Source organism: Micropterus dolomieu, linkage group LG15 (assembly GCF_021292245.1).
Source record: "Micropterus dolomieu isolate WLL.071019.BEF.003 ecotype Adirondacks linkage group LG15, ASM2129224v1, whole genome shotgun sequence".
Lineage (NCBI taxonomy): Eukaryota > Metazoa > Chordata > Actinopteri > Centrarchiformes > Centrarchidae > Micropterus > Micropterus dolomieu.
In genome coordinates this window covers 11,598,818-11,617,779 of record NC_060164.1, presented here as the reverse complement: position 1 = coordinate 11,617,779, position 18,962 = coordinate 11,598,818, and the positions used below count along the sequence as shown (strand labels likewise).

The following is an 18,962-nucleotide window of genomic DNA, read 5'->3' as shown; positions in this document are numbered from 1 at the left end:
TTTATTGACATGCACCAATATACCAAGGCAAATTCCTTGAATGTGAAAACTTACTTGGCAATGAACCTGGTTCTGATCCAATAAATAGACCTAATTCAGAACCCAATAGAGCAATATGGGCTTTATGGTTTACCTTAAACAACAGGTACTTAGGAATGGGATGTACTTCACAGAATTTTAAGGATTGCGTTCACTCACAGTAAAATATCTTAAAAGGTTACTAAATTATTTAATAAGGAATTTACTGTGCACAAGTCTTTTAATCACTACATACAGGCCACACTATATTTGCTAGGCTGATCTAAATGACACCGAGAGACAATGTAGTCAAATACTGTAGGTGAACAGACAGCAGCAGCAGAAAGGACCAAGCCATGTTTACCCTGTGAGTCATATAGAGTTGGTTTTCAAAAGGTTATTTTCTCTCATTTAAAAACAAGATGTTTCAGAGAACGCAATGCTGTGGTTCATTTTAATTATGTTGTTTAAAAGATTTTTTGAGACAAAGCATAGACACAAGGTAGCATCTAAACTGCATGCACACACCCACGCAGAGAGAGAGAGCAGAGAGAGAGAGCAGAGAGAGAGAGACATCACACCAGGGTAGACTGTCAAAAAACAGATCCACACAGTAATAGCCACATAGTCTAATACAGAAAGACAGAATGTAAAAGGAACAAGAGTCTAAAAGCACCGCAACCAGCCCATAGAGACCATGCTGCTGCCTACACCCAGCTGGGCCAAAGTGGTTTGAAACCACTGGCTGACCAATACTGCCATCGTTAGGGCTCTATCCTCACATGGGAGCTCACATCAGCTAGACTAAACCTAGACATGCATTGTTCCTCACCTGTACAAGATATTTCTGGCTGCCATACATGACATATTGCGGGGCTAGGCTGTAGATCATGTAGCTGGTGTGCAGGACAATCAGGAGAAGAATCATACAGAGGAAGAGAAGAGCCTGGGGGCGAGTTCTCTTGGGTCTTATTTTGTATAGCTGAAAAAGAAGAAAATGTTAATGTGCAATTAATAGTGTATTTGCACAGCTATTAGAGTAACACACAAGCAGGGACTTTGCTTACCCTTATCCAGAAGAACCAGATGCCCAAGTTGCGGATGCCAGCCATGGATGTGACTACAAAGTACATGGTGATGACTGTGATCAGGATATAATCCAATGGAAAAACCTGTGATACCAAGGACAGGGGTAAGCTATATCTATCAAATGCACAAGTAACATATAAAGCCATTATTGCTTTCAGAGCCAAACATTCAGGCAGGCTGGCTGCCTCTCAATGATGCTTGGAGCTGTTAATGAGCAACCATCATCAATACCACTTGGTCTAGCCCAATTAATCTAAAGCACATCTGAGCTGGTCACTGTGCAGTGCATTCAGACATTATCAAGACTGAACACCAAGAACTTTATTTCAAACCTTTTCCTGTTAATCTGACAGTAGATTATTTACAAGTGTAGTCTAGACATAAAAACACAGTGCATGTAGCATACTTCATAATAATTGATAATGTTCTGTAACGCCCCCCTATGTAGTACCCCTTTTTGAGCATGGTGGATTTAATTCCTTAAATACCAAGGTCATACTTAGACATTTAATCAATGCCAGTATCTATGAAGCAATTCTTTAATGGCCTGAGCTGTCAGTCATTTTTTTCTCTAAATTCTCCTGCAGAATCCTAAGTTCAACAGAGGATATTCTGTTAAGCATCCAGACCTGCGGCAATGTAGTGATTTAATGTTCTGTCAATCTCAATAGTTCACATTTTAAAAACTTAAAATAAGGCTTTGGTCATTTAACCACATTGCTGATGCTGTATACACATGCAGGTTTTCAGAATCCACAGATACATTTTTTTTACAAAAATAAAAATGTTTAAAGATGACAGAGGCTATTTTTTTGCCAACCTATAGCTCATAACTTTGGACGACATTACAAAGATTCTGGTTATGGGTGCAAGTTTCCATTTTGAATCAGATTTCAGGATTGATAAATTCCCAGATTTGTAAAGCTCCATGCATATTATCAAATCCCAGTTCCAACACTGACCTGTAGACTACAACACTCAGGATTTGATTATTTAAATGGCACTATCATGAGACAACAGGCAAGAAAAGAAAGACATTTTGATTATTTAACCAAGTTTCCAAGTTCACCAAGGTTTTTTCTGGATAATTTTTCAGATTGCAAAAGGCTGTTCCATATATTGTACAGTATATTATACACTTCCACACCTGTATTTTCTGTATTTCCAAATGTGGTTTACACCAATACATATTATGGAACTTGATGGAACATACAACGTAAGTGCCTCCTGAAGAGCAGTCAGTGGCTTTAGATTAGTTTTAAATACTTCAATCATACAGTAATGTCTGTCTAAAACTATCACTATCACCATCAAGTCTAAAAACCACCACTTGACTGGATATGCTACAGAGAGTCTGGTAGTGTTGAGTACAGCACATGATAATCATTATTACAAAGGTAGCAGGCAGGGCTATCTTAGACTGTATAGCACTGCAAGGTTTTCTTTTTGTGCCATTTCCATCATTGTGCAGGCCCTTGAAAAAGAGGTTTCAGAATCATATCAACAGCTGGTTCATTACAGTTGTACCAGCTATACAATGATGTGTTAGAAATTAATTAACACTTTTGTGTGTTCACTTGTCATCATTTCTAGAGTGCAGCAACTGTCCTTTACCTTTGCCATTTAACATCTATCACGCTCCCTTTTCTATGTTTACTGTGCTCGTAATGTTGGAATTTCTCTCAGCCCTGCTCTCTTGGAAATGTTTATTATTTTGAAGTTACTGCAAAATACACGTGTGAGTAAGACTGATATGGATATAAATTCCCTTTTTGTAATTTTGTTATCTTATGGTCTTTGGTAAAAATATAAGCAGTGCCTATCAGACGTATCTAAAAGTAAAAAACTGCCGATTGACATTTAAGGCAATATGACACATTTAGTGTTTGTACCTGCTTTTGTTGAAAAGACATTGTTATTTCAAAGTTCACCTGCAGTATAGTGAGCACAAACAGCCAGTTTTTAAACAGTATTTTCATGTGCATTTAAGAGTAGCCAAGAATAAAACTTTTAAATTATGCTTAATTTAGGGTAATGTTGGTGGAAACTAGAAAATATGGCTTTAAGCATATCTGAATTGAGGATAATCATCCTTTAATCAAAAATGAAGCATAAATCTAATGTGTGCACTTTACAAAGATTATTTTCTCACACTATAAACTTTAACATCAAACTGGTGTCACAAAATCTTCTACACTTCAATTCAATTTTTTTTTTGGATGAGATGAGAGGATACTTACGGGTTGTAAGGATAATAGAAGTTCATTTAGAGGATTGGTTAGGTTTGTGCCAAAGATTATGAACCCAGAGCTGATGCCAGCAGAGTGGAGAGCTTTATCCAAACTGAAATACACAGAAACAACTTCAATATATGCATATACCTCCAGAATAACACGAATAATTATATAGTTAAAGAAAGCAATTGAATTTGTAAGCTGTATTGTGTTAAGAATGATGGTGTATCATGACTTACTTTGAAATTAACAGGGCAACAGTGAACAGCAGTGCAACCAGGATAAAGAAAATGCCCAACACTATCTGCAAAAAACAACAACAAAATACATACAATACATTATAATTCCAAACAGTGATATGTATCCACAACCAAATGAGGGATCTGCACTCAGGTACCCCATGACTAAACCCCCAGTAAGTTAGGTTTTTGATGGCATCTACTAGGTCAGCAAATATAGCCTTTCTGTTTGTCTTTTGTCAAGGAGAGACCATATGGCTTGGCCAGCCATAGTTTGGCACAGTTGCCTAAGGTGACAGGGGGAAGCAATGGCACGGCCCAGGCAGAGCAGGGAGGTTGTAACCACGGTGGTAAAAAGTGGGTTGCAGCCAAAATGGAAATAAAGCGGGCCTTTAAACATAAAAAAAACATTTAATACAATTACAATATCTGATGTTCCAGTGATGCACAGCACAGTGTGACAAAACAAAATAAATAAATAAAACAAAACACAATAATATTTAGCCACAACCACAAGTTAATCACTGTCCATGTCATAAAAGACTGATCAGATTAACCTAAATGTAAAAAAAAAAAAAAACTGTACATAAAAGTGTATTAATTTTCTCAATCAAGCATGCAGGACCTCTGACAATGTCAATGCCTATATGTAAATAATTATGAGAAAATAAAGTAATTTACATCATAAAAATCTTTCAACCAAATTAGCTCTGACAAAACATCCCTTGATGTAATTTCTCATTGATTGTAGCAAAGCATCAATTACAATCACGAAACTGATAATTTGTGTTGCCTTGATATGAACAACAATTTAAATAAAGTTAGGTGGCAAGACAAAGGAAAAATAAATATAACATTTAAATGTACTGATTAAAGTGCCCTTATCTCCTATTTCAATCAAACAGACAAAAAATATATTGCCTAATTTTGATATAGGAACACCGTTATTGGCTATTAAAAAGTGAAATACTAAAGGGGAAGCTATGATATTTGCAAAAAAAGCTTTTAAATCATGAAAAGATGGAATTTATTTTCATATCTCAACTGAAAATGTGGCACAGTTTTTTAACAGAGAGAATGCCTGTGGATTATGAATTACTTATCTAAACAGAACAGCTTTTTTATTTTTACCTATGTTTTGTGATCAAAACACAGTAATTATTTTGTGAGGTCCAAGCCCTTTTAAGTCATTTTCACTTACCACCAAGGTTGGTATAAAAACGACAGCATGTGTTTGAGAAACAGTGGTGCAACTGCTCTGGAGAAATCACAATCATTTGGCTTATCACTCTACACCAGTTCCTGAGTATACAGTAAATAAATCTCCCAACTCATTACTGTTTAAATTTGAGTCTGGGGACAGTCATTAGCAGCAACCCCCTTGGTTAAAGACAAACTGTTACAGACACTGGTTTAAAATGTTTGTGCATGCCTGCAGTGCAGTAAAATACTGGAAAATTAATAGCAGTGGGAAAGTAAAATGTGAACTAGGAGAATGATTTTGGAACTCATCCTGCCTTTAACACAGAAATGTGATTAAAACCGTGGAACCTATTTTGACTATGCATCATCATTGCTGTTGTGTATAAATGGACAATAATAGCATGCAAATGCAATGCACATCCATGTGCACTATGCACTTAGATGTGACTGAGGGTTGGGTAAAGTAAAATATGAAAATGAGGGTGTAGAGATCACTGCAGTGAATCATTACAGTACCATTTTGGCCAGTCCCATTACTCTTTTTATACCCGTTCAACAGCTAAAGCAGGAAGTGTGTGAGGAGAAAAATAATATTGTTGCACTTGACTGTAAGGTGCACAGAGGTAAGATAAGTAGTAGCTACATTTTTGGTTACCGTGTTTTCCATTCTAAAGGGAGACTTAATATTTAGTACACTATATTCAGTACAAGTAAATATGTTTTTGATTTAGGTTTAGGAAAATAATGACTTATTTCCTGAACCACCACCATCACATTTAACCAGAAAATTATAGCCATGATTCTGTTATCCTAAGCCATATTGATCACGGCAGCCTCTGGGCTGGGCAAATTCAACGCTCTTTATGCCAAACCGACTACAAGGATGCTGCTGCACCCTGGTAACCGAGTGGTTTTTGATCATCTCCAGATATTTGCGTGGCCGGGGCAGTGGAAGTATTTGTACCAAAATGGCCAAAGGTAATTATGTTTTAAACAAATGGTTCCCCACCTCCTTGTAATATAGGAACAATATATGAGGTCCAGGTATTGGTTGCCAACCCAAAAAAGAAAAATCAAAGAGAAGTTGCTTTGGTTTATCTCTGGGGAACCATGAGAACCTGCCTGAGAAATGTGAGACTCCCTGAGAGACTTCAGAGTAAATTAGGTGAAGAGACTACCCGTGGGAATCATGTAAATATGCGGTTGTGTAAAGTAGAACTAAAAGTAAATCTAGAGCAGTCCAGATTAGAACTTGAGCACAACGAAGCAGTTTGGGAGGAAGATGTTGAAGGTGAGAGAAATTAACAAAGGCATGATACTTGGCCAAACAAACATTTTTAAATTACACAAAGAAAGAAACACAAAATTAGCAACAATTTGCACATCCAGTAGAGACACTGAAAGTATTTGCCTTTGTAAGGCATCAAGGTAAAAACATAGTAGTTATCATTATACAACACAAAGTTGTATAGAAAAAAGAAAGTGTGTAGTCTCTTCATACTACACACACAGAACTTTACAGGTAATTAAACACATATCAACAGTCCATACTGGACATAAAATTTACTTCTGTGGATGGGAGCCAATTCCATAACACTGACTCACCTTGAAAGGTCTGAGAGCAGAGCCCACTTTAGTGCAGCAGTTCCTCTCTGCAATTTCCAGGTGTCTCCCCCTGCGCTTGAGGACCTGTAGTTTGCCCTCTAGCTCCTGCAGGTTGTGTCTGTCCCTTGAGGAAAGAGGTCGTCCATCTTTACACTGGCAAAAGAGGAATAAATAAACAACCCAAAAAAATTAACAAATACACATATGCATGTATGTTCACTTCTGACATGGAGTAGTTGGAAGCTTTATCCTCCCAAAAAAGAACAAATAATGGGAAAATGTAATTAAGTGACATTCCAAAAATTATCTATTGACAAAAGTAACTTTTTTAAGTTTTAAAGTCTCTTTGGATATTGTTATTATGTGAGTGGGTGGATATATAAAGTATTAAAACATCGCAATCTAAAGAAGCAGATATAATTTATCTGCTAGTAAATAATTAGCACTATTAGATAATATCCTATAAAAGTTGCAATTTAATAAAAATTACTAAAAATTCAATGATTGGAAGAAGCATTAATTAAGAATTTAGACATTAACCTTTCAACTACTAATGCAAACTCTTTTGTGTGCGTTCTATGTTACACTCTAGTTTTTCTTATCTACTATGCGATATTTAATATAGCCGTACATGGTTTTATATATCTAAGCAGGGGGGAGAGGAGGAATGATGAATGCACTGGTCATTCGTGTTCAACTTCACGTTGAAACTGGCAACTAATAGAAACTAATACACATCTTTACTTGTGTTTCCCTGTTTGTGCTATCTTCATTTCAGGTATTTGGATGATAAGGACAATGTTAACCATCCATAACTGCATGCCAAAACAGAGGGGCACAGCAGAAAGATAAGGAGAAGGGACTGATCACCTGGAGGCTATGCATGTGTATCTTTTATGATGATACACCACAGATTATTTTGAAGAAAAAAGGAACGCGCTCTAATAATTTAGTTTGCTGATATAATTATCTATATCTTATCGCTTCTATGTTTTGTTCCATGAAGTTATTCCATGACTTGAAGACAATTCAGCACTATGTCTTATGCATTGTGTCAGTGGGTGAGACCAACCTTGGATTTCAGCTTTTCTATCTGATGCTCAACATCATCAATGTCCTCTGTGTTCTCCAGGCGTTCATACACCACACTCCGTGTGCCTTTTATCAGATTCAAAGGCAGTACAGACATACCGTATGCCTGAAAGACAATGCAAAACTACCGTTATACTCACACATTATTGTCAGAGTGGGATGGCACATATGGCACGTGCATCCACCCACACATACCCACGACTGCCTGATGACAAACCAATCACGATGAGGAACACGGCACCAGTCGAATGAGGGTAAATAAACACACACACAGCAAATCATATAGTTCCTGGCCTCCCGGGCTGTCATTTTTGGTAGAGGAAAAAAGATTAAAATGGTGGATACTATAATTGTGATGAGGTTTATTGGTGAATTTGCTGCAACCATTTTGTGTGGATATCACTACCTTATATCACTCTGACGCAATTTACAGCTTAACAGTGCCCCCATGTGACAGCATTATCCTCTTTCCAGAATTTGATGGCATTTTTATAAGTACAATTTAGGGAGAAAAAATCTGGGTTAGAGAAGGGGCATCAAGGTGCCATCAATGCTGAATGTATTGACTTTAAAGGAATACACATCAACTTTTATTTTCTATTAGAGGTACACTGCATAAACATAGCCAGACATACAGAAAAGACTTACACACATGCATAAAGTGACAGCCAAGAGAGATCGAGAATATCTGTACAAAATTCAAAAGACATCTTGAGCCATCAGTGGGCTTTATTCTCCTGAGGGGTATTTTAATCAAAAATGAGTGACATCTCTAATACCAGGAAACAGACCAATCAATACTAATGAAAATAACAGCAACAGATTGGTACCTTCTTGCTTTCCCTGTGCCATCTCGCTTTAACCAACTTGTAGTGCCATTTTATGGATTCATAATAAAACAAAGGGGCCTTCTGTGTAAAGGTACTTTCAGCCCTGTCAAAAGCTGCGGCCTTTTTTTCCCAATTTTTTGTCAAGTAGGGAAACGTCAGTGCCTATATTTTTCTCAAACAACTTTTACTAGTTTCTGTGTGTTAGGTAGCATTAAGAGAGTCGCATGGGATACAAAGTCAGGCTAGACTATTATTAGTCTCTGCAGTGGATCTCTGCTACGGGCGAATATCGCCTCCTGCAATGAATCATGGAGCTCTTAAAGGCCGGAGCATGTCCCGAATATCAAACACACTCATAAAAGGAAAACCTGTCCCAGATCCCAAGAGTAACATTTCCCTTCCCTTCAAATGCACAACTACATGGGAGAAATATAAAAGAAAAAAAAAAAAAACACAGGTGTCCCCTCTGCTGAAGTTTACATTTTAGTTTATACATAATCATGCATGCTGATTAAAGTTATTTTAAAACCCACTGTGGTCAATAATAACCAGAAATAGCTTAGAGTAGAGTGGATGGGAGAGAGAGAGCGTGTGTGTGTGTGTGTGTGTGTTGGTTGAGGGGAGTTAGAGGCTGAAATCATTCAGAAAGAGTCATGTGACTGCTGAGTGGGAAGAGGGAGAACTAGATGGACATAGGCCTCCTACACAAGACTCCTCTTTGTTACTCTTTTTACTTGTGATGGCGGAGCTAAAAGGGAGGAGGGAGAGCACCCCCCCCCCCGCCCAAAACCCACATTCTCAATACCTTTTGATAAAGAGGTCAGTCCTGTGTAGCATCGCTAATTAGAACAACTCAGTGTACACGTTGGCTTTTATTTAATTCCACTAATATAAAATATTGAAAATGACCAAGCTCATGTATTCAAAGATATAAAAACACATACACACTCTCATGAATCCTACAAGTTTGGCAGTACTGCCACTGATGCTGGTTTCCCTAATTCCATTTGATTAATAGGGCAATTTGGCAGTTTGGAACATTAAACCACACAAGCTCCACTGATGCAGAACAGTCTTGTTAGTGTGTCTATGTGTGTCTATACCAGAAATGACAGGGTGAATAGAGGTCATAAGGGTCCTGAAATCCTGTTTTATCTACTCAGAAAGTTATTTCTGTTTTATTTTTATATTTTGCCTCCCATATTTTCCATTAATCTAAATGAAAACATTTGTACACAGGTTTTTCTGAATGAAGATCATATCTATACTTATAATTAAAGAGATTATCGTCAATTGCTGCCCCTGCCAATTTTAAGTGGAAGTAGGAAGTGGAACAAAATGCTTTGATTAATTATTAAAACATTCAAATCTTACAAGTCATTTCCTAAATATGTGTTTTATATTAGGAACTAATTCAATAGAAAATAGCCTAAACTCACATAAATATTTTAGACTGGTCTGTGGTGTTAGGCCAGTCATAATTTTGCTATAAGATCAGTCTAATGCAAGTTGGACAGTTTCACAAAAACAGAGACTGACATATTTTAAGCGCTAAAAGTTAGTCACCCCACCCCCAGGCTAACTAGGAGCTAAGAGCCATGTTTCCCTGGTAACAGTCAGTGACACCTGCTGACTGGTGGCACCAAATGACAAAAAAAGAAGAAAACACAGCTCATAATTTGTAGTTTGTTAACAAGGCCATGGAGCGAGTGAAGAGAAGGGATAGAGTTTTTAGAGAGTGCAGTAACCGGTTGGAAATATACAGCAGTAAGAAAATCGTCAGTCGTTTTTTTCTTACACTCTTCGCTGAGTGTTTCCAATGAAATGTCCTTGTAACTGTTCAATTCTTCCGGAGGGCAAAGCTTTTCTGCTGGAGTGGACGGAGCTGAGTGGTTTGAAGCCATGTTTACCCAGAATTCATGCCCAATTAGTCCTAATGAAGACAATCACAAACTAATGTGCAATGGATGAATTTAGGTGTCTATCGGAAGTCTGATTATTAGTTGGATCTAAGCCATAGTTAAAGTCTATCTTTGTCAAACCAGCCCCTGGTCAGGTTTTGGGAATTGAACGACCATCTAGGCCAATAAACCTGCTAAATGTGATATTAATGAGCGTAAACCATACTTCATCTTGATTTTGTTTAGTTCATTTGAGCAGTGGTGACCTGTTCATTGAAAACTATCCATCTCCTCCATGGTCAAGCTCATTGAATCTTGAAATGAAATGAGGCATACTGTTTCAATAGCGCCTTGCAGTCTATCAAAGATTGATTTGGTTCTTTTCTCACAAAGATTGGAACTTGACTCCAAAATACTGACTGCATGTCGCTGAAGTGTGAGGTACTAGATGAAAACAACAAGATGGGAGCAGATGTCAAAACTGGACATTGTTAAGGATCGCTAAAAATGTTGAGGGGCTAGGTGTATGACTGCTTGCTTGTTAAAAGCTTCCTGTTGCTAGACCTAACACACTGTTCTCGTAGTCCTAGGCTGAAACGAGGAAGGAACTCTTTCACAGCAGTCAACCATGATTGTCAAAGTCTGTCACTTTTAAGTCAAGCAACACATCCACTGGGGGAAAAGAAAAAAACCTCACCAACCACCCACTAAGATAGATGCTGCATTGATTCAAGAATTGATTGGTAGTTTGGCATTACGGCCTAATCGTATATATGCTATTTGTTTTGTCTTCAATCATCAGCTGATCATCTTATGTTTTATTTTGTATACTGGTCGGTTGCTTTATTTCCTTTTGCTTTTAATGCATGTTTTCAGGTTTCTTCCCAGGTTCTTTCATCTTTAATATGAGTATTACTCTGGATAATTCAGATAGATGATTGTCCATCACTGCATGACAATGGTTGATTTGATTTTTTTAAACTGAAGAAAATGCCCACATAGCTTACATTCATAAGGCCATCCTAAGTAATAAAGATAATTTAAAATGAAAAAGTGACTGCGTTGGTCACGTATTTTATCCCTCTTTACATCCAGGGGTCGAGAGGTTGCTTCCTTAATTCTGAAGGCCTTTACTGTATTATAAGAGAGGTTGAGATTGACAGTGATAGGATCAAGGGGCCAGGTGCAGTGCTATAAACACTGGGGCTCTATAGAAGAATTGTGAATCCATGACATACAGTATACATTATACACAATATTCTAAAAATTAACCTTGAGAATTAAATTGTTTTCACAAAAGAACATGCCCTCTACAGACATGATTGGTTGCTCCCGTGTAAACATCCATATATCTGACAGATCATGAATAGTTCCGGTCAAGTGTAGCAAAGAGCAATGTCCACTATAATGGTTGAACCCGGAGTTCATTCAGAATGGCTTAAAGTGATACCCTAGATCAGGGGTCGTCAAATATGTCTGGCATTGGGCCAATTTTTTTTTTAAGCCGTTTGGCTACATGGCGGGCCATAACATGGTCAAATTCTTTTATATCCTTTAACGCCTATGTGTATGTTTGGCTCAGTCGGTAGTACAAGCAGGACTCCTGTTGGGAGGGTTATATGACAGATCCCAACATTCTGCAGACATATTTTTTCTCTCCCTTGTACACAAATTGATTATAAGGACACTTTTGCACATGCTGACAATAAAGCATGTGCTGCAGTGTGTGTGTGTAGATGCTTATTTTCATTTCCCTGAGGAAATCCAGGTGAATCCAATCACACCAATCTGACCAATCCACTTAAGAGGAAGTGATTAGGTGGGTAACTGTAGCTGTCATGACAGGCCAGATACTATTGCTGGCGGGTCAGTTCTGGCCGACCACTGCCCTAGATGTTTCTCCCAGTTTTCTGTGAAAGACTGCAAAGGCTATAAACCCACTGCTATACCATGTAAATAAACGGATAACTCTTTCTATCTCATTGACATCTGAGAAGTGTATTCTCTTTATTACACATCAGATGTATGAATGTATCAATAAACCAATAAGTATTTGTCTAGGGAAAAGGCAGACTGACAGCCTGACATTTCAGATATAGTAAAGACATTTCAGGTGTTTTATTATTTATTATCTTTGTGGAAACCTGAGTCAACCTCTCAATGTGATTCTTTAACACAAAAAGTCTTATCATTTGTTAATCTTCCTCAAGAATTGCAGGAACATAAAGACAAGTTCAACAAACCTACTAAGCAAGAACACATTATAGTGCGATCAGTAACTGGCAAAATAATACAATCCACTAGAGAGGAGACGTGTCACTCTGTTGGAGTTGTTGGAACTATGCAAACACAAATATGATAATTAACCTCGGAGTTTGGCAAATTCAAGTATTTTTCCAACCTCAGTTTTAGAATACAGTCACTCACCAGTGGGGCCAAATCATTTTTCACCTTCAAACACTCAAATTTTCACTCACTCATGCATTGAAATGCTCCTACTGAGCCAGCTGAGGTAAAGGAGAGCTGTTAAGTTATAGTATACTTGCTAAGCCTAAGTCAGTATCTGCTGCTATATTGGGCATCACCATCTGGGGTTTTTAGCTCGATAAATAGGTATATACAGTACATGTTAAAAGAACTTACTGTTGATGTTAATTTAATGCAGTTCTTTCCTTTTAGTTGCTAGTACTTTGCTTTTTGAAAGTGTTATAAAAACTACAGAATAAACAAGTCTACTATAGCGAATCTTACATGCCATGTTTTCTACAAAATCCAATTAGTCCTAAAGTTCTGTTAAAAAGAATTGAGTGGTTAAGAAATACGCATTGAATAAATCCAATTTAAATGTACAATAGAGAAACCAAACAAGCATCAAAGGACTGGAGAATCCTAAAGTAAGTTAGTGACACCCTTCTGATTCCCCCATCTTCCCAGATCAATCTCGGGGCCTGTGATTAGATCAACAGACATTAATCTTCCCAACTTTAGTTCAGCATCAGCATCTTATGGCTAGCAATTTAAGAGCAAGATAGAGGTAGGTCCACAGGAGACAGAGTCATGAAAGTCATAAGTCAAAATGCTAGCCAAATTAATGCAAAGGGCTTCATATGATACATGAGCTTTGAGATCGGCTCGATCAGTCTCATGTCATCACTGCTGGGTACAATCAGAGTGAGAGATAATACAGAGGGAATATGCATGTGCAAACATTCCAGGTAATGTGGAAGAAATGTATGATAGATTTGCATCATTGAACAAAATACTCACCATTAAAAAGTGACCGCTTGAGTATAAAGTCACAATGCAAGCTAGTTAGCTATTTCAAATTAACTTGCAGACCACAACAGCTAACAACAAGCTAAAAGTACAATTAGTTGTGAATTTACTGTTACATTGTTTTACCAATAGAAACATGTTTCATTTAAACTGTTAAAAGTGTTTAGTTTAGCAGAAAGATGACGACATTCATCAAACCAAGTCAAACCAGAAGAAATTATTTGCTTATAGAGGATGAAAAAACAGTACAAGCTATAACTTGCAAAAAGTGCACTAAGCTACAGTGGTATATACTGTTTACATTACAGATTTGTTTGCATTAAAGGTAGATGGCTAGTTCTGCACAAAGAGAAGGTGATAAATTAGTACAATATTTCTGCTGCTTATGGAACCTGTCACTTAGATTCCATTAAGTTAATCAGGCTTAAGTTAATAGCAACACATAGTAAAGAATAATAAATCAAACAGCTCTTTCCAAATATGGGTAGGTTGCCACCAAGAATATTTTGCCGCTTGTAGATAGAAGAGACAGGAGAGAGCAAATAAAGCAGATGAAAGGATAAAAAGTGAGATAAAAAGAGCTTCTGCATTCATGTCTGAGAATAAAAGAAGGGGCAGCTGCTGTTGTCGCCAAAAGGCCTGATTTCTTTGATTGACTTCATCAAAACAAGGAACATCAAAAACAAAGACACACTGGGAGTTAGGATTTCCACAGGGCATTCACAGAGTCAATAGCAACATGGGGCCAGTGCAAATCTGTGCACAGTGCCATTATGTATCATGTAGTAGGTAATTATCCACTCTTTAGAGAACTATGAGAAGCAAAGTAAAAGAACAGTGGAAACCATTCCAGCTGAAACAGAGTATATGTCCTTAGGGGATATTGGTTCTACAACTTACTTGGTTGTGTATTATTCATTAAGAGCTCCACATTCAATTGTTGTGTAATTTGTCAAATAGGACTCTTTGAGCTCAACAGAAACTGGATAGATTGGGGTTGGCTGTCACTTTTACTCTCACTCCCTGGGTTGATACCCAAGTGCATTTTTTTGTATTTTTCCCCCAGTAGGCACTATTCTGTGTTACTCCCACCCTGACACCAGCACCACCACCACCTCCAGGGAATATTCACAGTCTAGTTACCAAGATAACGGCTATGAAAAATGGACAGCATTAAATGTTACAGCAGTCAATTTTTCTGATCCAGGAAAAAATGAAAAACTGCAGAATGCTGAGGGAATCAAAATATAGCCATATATTAATGGACACTGAGGTAGATCTATATATATAAATAGGCAGCAGATAAGTGGTTGATAAGCCGGTGAAGTGTGCACATACATCATGCAAAAGTCTCGGGCATTGAGGTGAAAGACAGCAGTCTGAACAATTTGAGCAATTGAATGCCAGAGCTCTGAAATCACAAGGCATTACTAATACTGAAAGGCCACTCCATCACTAAGTACATCTCAAGCAAGAATATGTATATACTTTAACAAACTGCACTGCAGCTCAAATAACATTTTACAAAAACATACATTATAAACCATGACATAAGCATGACAAAAATAAGATTATTCTATTTAGTATCTTTCATACCTCAAAACATTTTTTATGTCAGATGTCTCACAATAATAGGACAGGTCCTATTAAGCTACAGGCGTGGAAAAATTTGGAAATCATCCACTGGGATGATTTTCCTTAATTACTGTGCCAATATAGCTCCACTGAACACATGAAACAACATCAACCACTTGTCTCAGATCCCAACTCACCGTGTAAGTGATCACTGCCAACATGCCAATCAATGTCAAGGAGCTAATGGAGAAAGCCAGAGCAGGTAGACCATCTGCAGGTAGAAAGACAGCAAAGCCATTAGAGATTTGACCTAGGCCTCTGACAGAAATACCAACGGAGTCTTTGTTACATGTGCAAACTAAGAGCCTACTTTCATGTGTGCACTTCGATGGTATTTAAGTCAGCTGTTTTATAAACTCAATATTAACAGCATTCACACCCAAATGCAGCGACTGTATGAACACACTGCATCTAAGTTTCTTTGAATATTCTAAAGATGCTTCTAAAATGTCATTGATGCACTGCTGTAGATAATCCAATGGCAAAATCTCATAAAGGCTGTTTGACATAATTTAGTTTGCTCTAAATCCCCCCACTGTGCAGCACATATAATTTTAAAAGGAACAGGAGTGCTGTTTCTTTGTGAGACACAAATTACTTTAATGCATGGAGCTAAAACAGCTGTTCCCAAACTGAAGCTGGTACAAAGCCAGGAACTGGGTGGAAAAAAATATATTAACAAGCTAATGTTAGCTACTGTTGTTCAGTCAGCTAACATTTGGGACGAGAACCCTCTTCAATGGGTGAGAAACTTTGTTTGTTGTAATTCTAATAAAAGGTACATGGATACTGAAAATTGTCAAAGTTTTCACTTGTTTATATTATTAACAGGTAACAAAATGTCTGAGGAAGTCTTTGAATTATCCTGAGTATCTGGGGCATTGTTTCTGAAAAGAAACACTGTGGGAGAGTTTTCAGGTGGCCCTCCACTGATTGTGCAAATAAGGTCAGTTTACTCTTCATGTGGAGTACTACCCAGAATGTGAAAACAGTTGTATGTCTTCTGTGGCTCTAAAGAGGCTTTCTCAACCTTAATGATGTTATAGTAACATTATTAGGCCTATCCCAGCTTGGGCTTGGAGACTACAATTTTTTATAGAAAGCCTGCATTACAAACTGGGAAAAGATTTTGAAGTGTGAATTTAGGAGTGTCTGCAAACATGCTTTTAGGGCATCATGGAAAATGTAGGATCTGGCAGTTTGGAGCTTGAATCACACTAGTGACTAAAAGTCAGGGTATCTTGTTATCTGTTGCTTTGGTAATTCTTTTTTTAAAATCTGTCTTTTGTGACTCTCCCTACATCATGGATGTGCAATGCTAAACTGTTGGGAGTAGCTCAAATATATCATAAAACCTCTGCAAAGAAAGGCACGTGGCTAGATACCATGAAGGTAAGTGGAAGTTGCATTTTGTTGTTTGGGTAAACTGATTCTTTCAATGTTTGAATGTAACAAGGAAGACTAAGGAATTGTTGACAAAAACGTTTTATCTCAAACAGAATAACAAACGTCCAGTTGAAAACCATTTTAAAACAGACAGTTTAGACTGCACACCTGACTCCAAGAACACAGCCTGCAAGGATGTGTCTCTGTGCTAATGTTCTTAAAGGGAAAATTAGGGAACTGAATGCATTTGGGAATAATGTTATTCACAAGGACCATGCATAATGTTGTTATTCTAGTACTCTCAGATATTATATCTGCTTTTAATGCACTGCAGCAAAGTCCTCCTCTGGAGACACATCTGGTCACCAACTTTTTTTTTGTCATTTCATACATTGATCAACGGCTGGATCTTTCAATGCATGTAGACTGAGTTGATGTGTGTCACCTTTGATTGAGGCAGAAAGGGGACCACCCATAAGGCAAGGGCAACAGTAGGTGTCACACCAGCTGTCAGAACTGGAGTTGGAAGACAGGGATTGATGAAGACACTGATTGCCTCTCTCCCCTGTCAAGAACCCACCTGTTAAAGGGTTCCACGTAAAAAGCTACACAGTTGTCCCTTTATTGATATCCCACATCCTCTCAGCAGCAACTTCATAGTGCCCAGCCCACCTGTCAGCATGGGCATAGGTGGCTCTCTGCTTGTCTTTCTCCTTGACAGTGGCATTTGATTGGGAATATTAAGTCAGTATTCAGGGCATGTATAATTTGTCCTGTTTAGAACATTTATCACTTTCTTTTAGAGGCATTTCATAAGCAGCAGGACAAAGAGGTGGAAAATGGAGATAAATTATATGCCTGCTCTCCATTGTATTGTATGCAAAAAGAAAACTTTGAAGTCTGACAGCTGGGCTAAACATTAACATTTGAATACATGTTTCCTATTCCCGGGTGTTTCATTGCGATTTTGCTGCCTTTGTTTAGTGGTGAGCTTGGTAAAATAGACAATAGCTCCATGTTCTGCATGGAGAACATTCTGTTCATGAACTCCACACAAAGAAATGGATAGATGTTTGCTGCCACTCTTCTTGGTTTCTTGAGCAGATTTTCCGGGGATTAAACAGAGGGAATATTGTCTATTATCGGTGGTGCTTCCACATCTGTACAGCTTCGATTCCAACAGCAATGGAATGAGGTAGCTCTTATCTCATCCTGCATATAGACCTTCAGGCTTGTGTGCATGCATGAGACTTGTACAGAGAGGTTTTTATTAAGGAGCTCCTATAGACCTATCACCCTACTTCTGAGGAATGACAGAATCATCAAAGGCGAGCAGGAAGCATCTTTATGCATAAGTGATGGTGTATAGTATGACTGCAGCAATAACCAGGAACTGCAATACAACAGCATGTGGAGGCTTATGGGAAACTTTGGACACAATCATAGTTACTTTTTCTCTTTGTGTGGGCAAAGCTTAAAAAGTCATATCATTTGGAAAATGGGGTTAGATAGCAGTTTGTGTTTAATACGATATTTTGGGAATATTGTAGCTTCAATCTCACAGCCATGCTAATACAGATAGTATTAGTAGTATTAGTATAAGTACTAACGCAAACTTGAGGGATGGAAGAAAATGTCAAAAGATCAATCAAGATGAGATGAGAACAGCATCACTTCAACTCCCTCACAATCAATCTGTAAACTGAAGCCTCAAATGTATTTAAAGAAATAAGAGTCTCTATTTTTATCTAAATAATTCAGTTTTACCATTTTGGTTTAATTAAATAAAAAATATACAAGACTCTGAATGTAAAACTGACTGCACATGACATTTTTCACAGAAACGAACAAGGTGACGTGAGGGCAGATTAGAATAAAACAAAGATAATGTACTGAATAGAATGGTTAAGGCTTTCAGGAAACATTTAAAACTTGGCAAATGCATAGTTCTGCAAATGTATTTATATACTGTAAGTGGTGTCTCATTTATGATTAGTTACACTTTATTACAATACAATGATTCGACCCTACTTCTCTCAGAAACAAGCACAAAAATGTTGTCTGGCCTGTGAAACATTGAAACCAGATACAGATGAAGTCATTGCATTATGATGAGTATTTTATGAAGTTTCAATACCAATACACAAAATGTAAATAGAGAGTTAGCAACAGAGTGGAGATTCATTTAATTCAATCAATTGCAGGAAGGACAAAATTCTTCGGGCATTAATGTCCTCCACCAGATCTATGGAGTCCTTAGGTGGTGCCCTCTCTCTATGACCCCCACCCAGTGAGTCATGGAGTGAACTGTGCACGATTAGGAAAAACACCTGTTTGATGTTTTAAAATGAATTATTCTGTTTTATAATTTTACTTATTGTTTGTTTATATATTTACGGTTTCACTGTTTCATTTTGAAATCATGTACGGTGTGGTAATATCTTCATGCCCCTG

The 18,962-nt window shown here is 37.6% G+C and overlaps 1 protein-coding gene across 1 annotated transcript in view; it reads right to left on the bottom strand.

Moving 5' to 3' along the window:
• The window catches only part of lmbrd1 (LMBR1 domain containing 1), a 59,352-nt gene that overhangs the window by 13,133 nt on the left and 27,257 nt on the right, over positions 1-18,962 (bottom strand). Inside the window, exons 7-13 of the mRNA XM_046071470.1 lie at positions 15,260-15,333; positions 7,461-7,586; positions 6,389-6,541; positions 3,581-3,645; positions 3,348-3,450; positions 1,086-1,190; positions 851-1,000 (exon numbers count right to left, since the gene is read on the bottom strand). Coding sequence (XP_045927426.1) covers positions 851-1,000; positions 1,086-1,190; positions 3,348-3,450; positions 3,581-3,645; positions 6,389-6,541; positions 7,461-7,586; positions 15,260-15,333 — 776 coding nt within the window. The remainder of the gene's footprint in view (positions 1-850; positions 1,001-1,085; positions 1,191-3,347; positions 3,451-3,580; positions 3,646-6,388; positions 6,542-7,460; positions 7,587-15,259; positions 15,334-18,962) is intronic.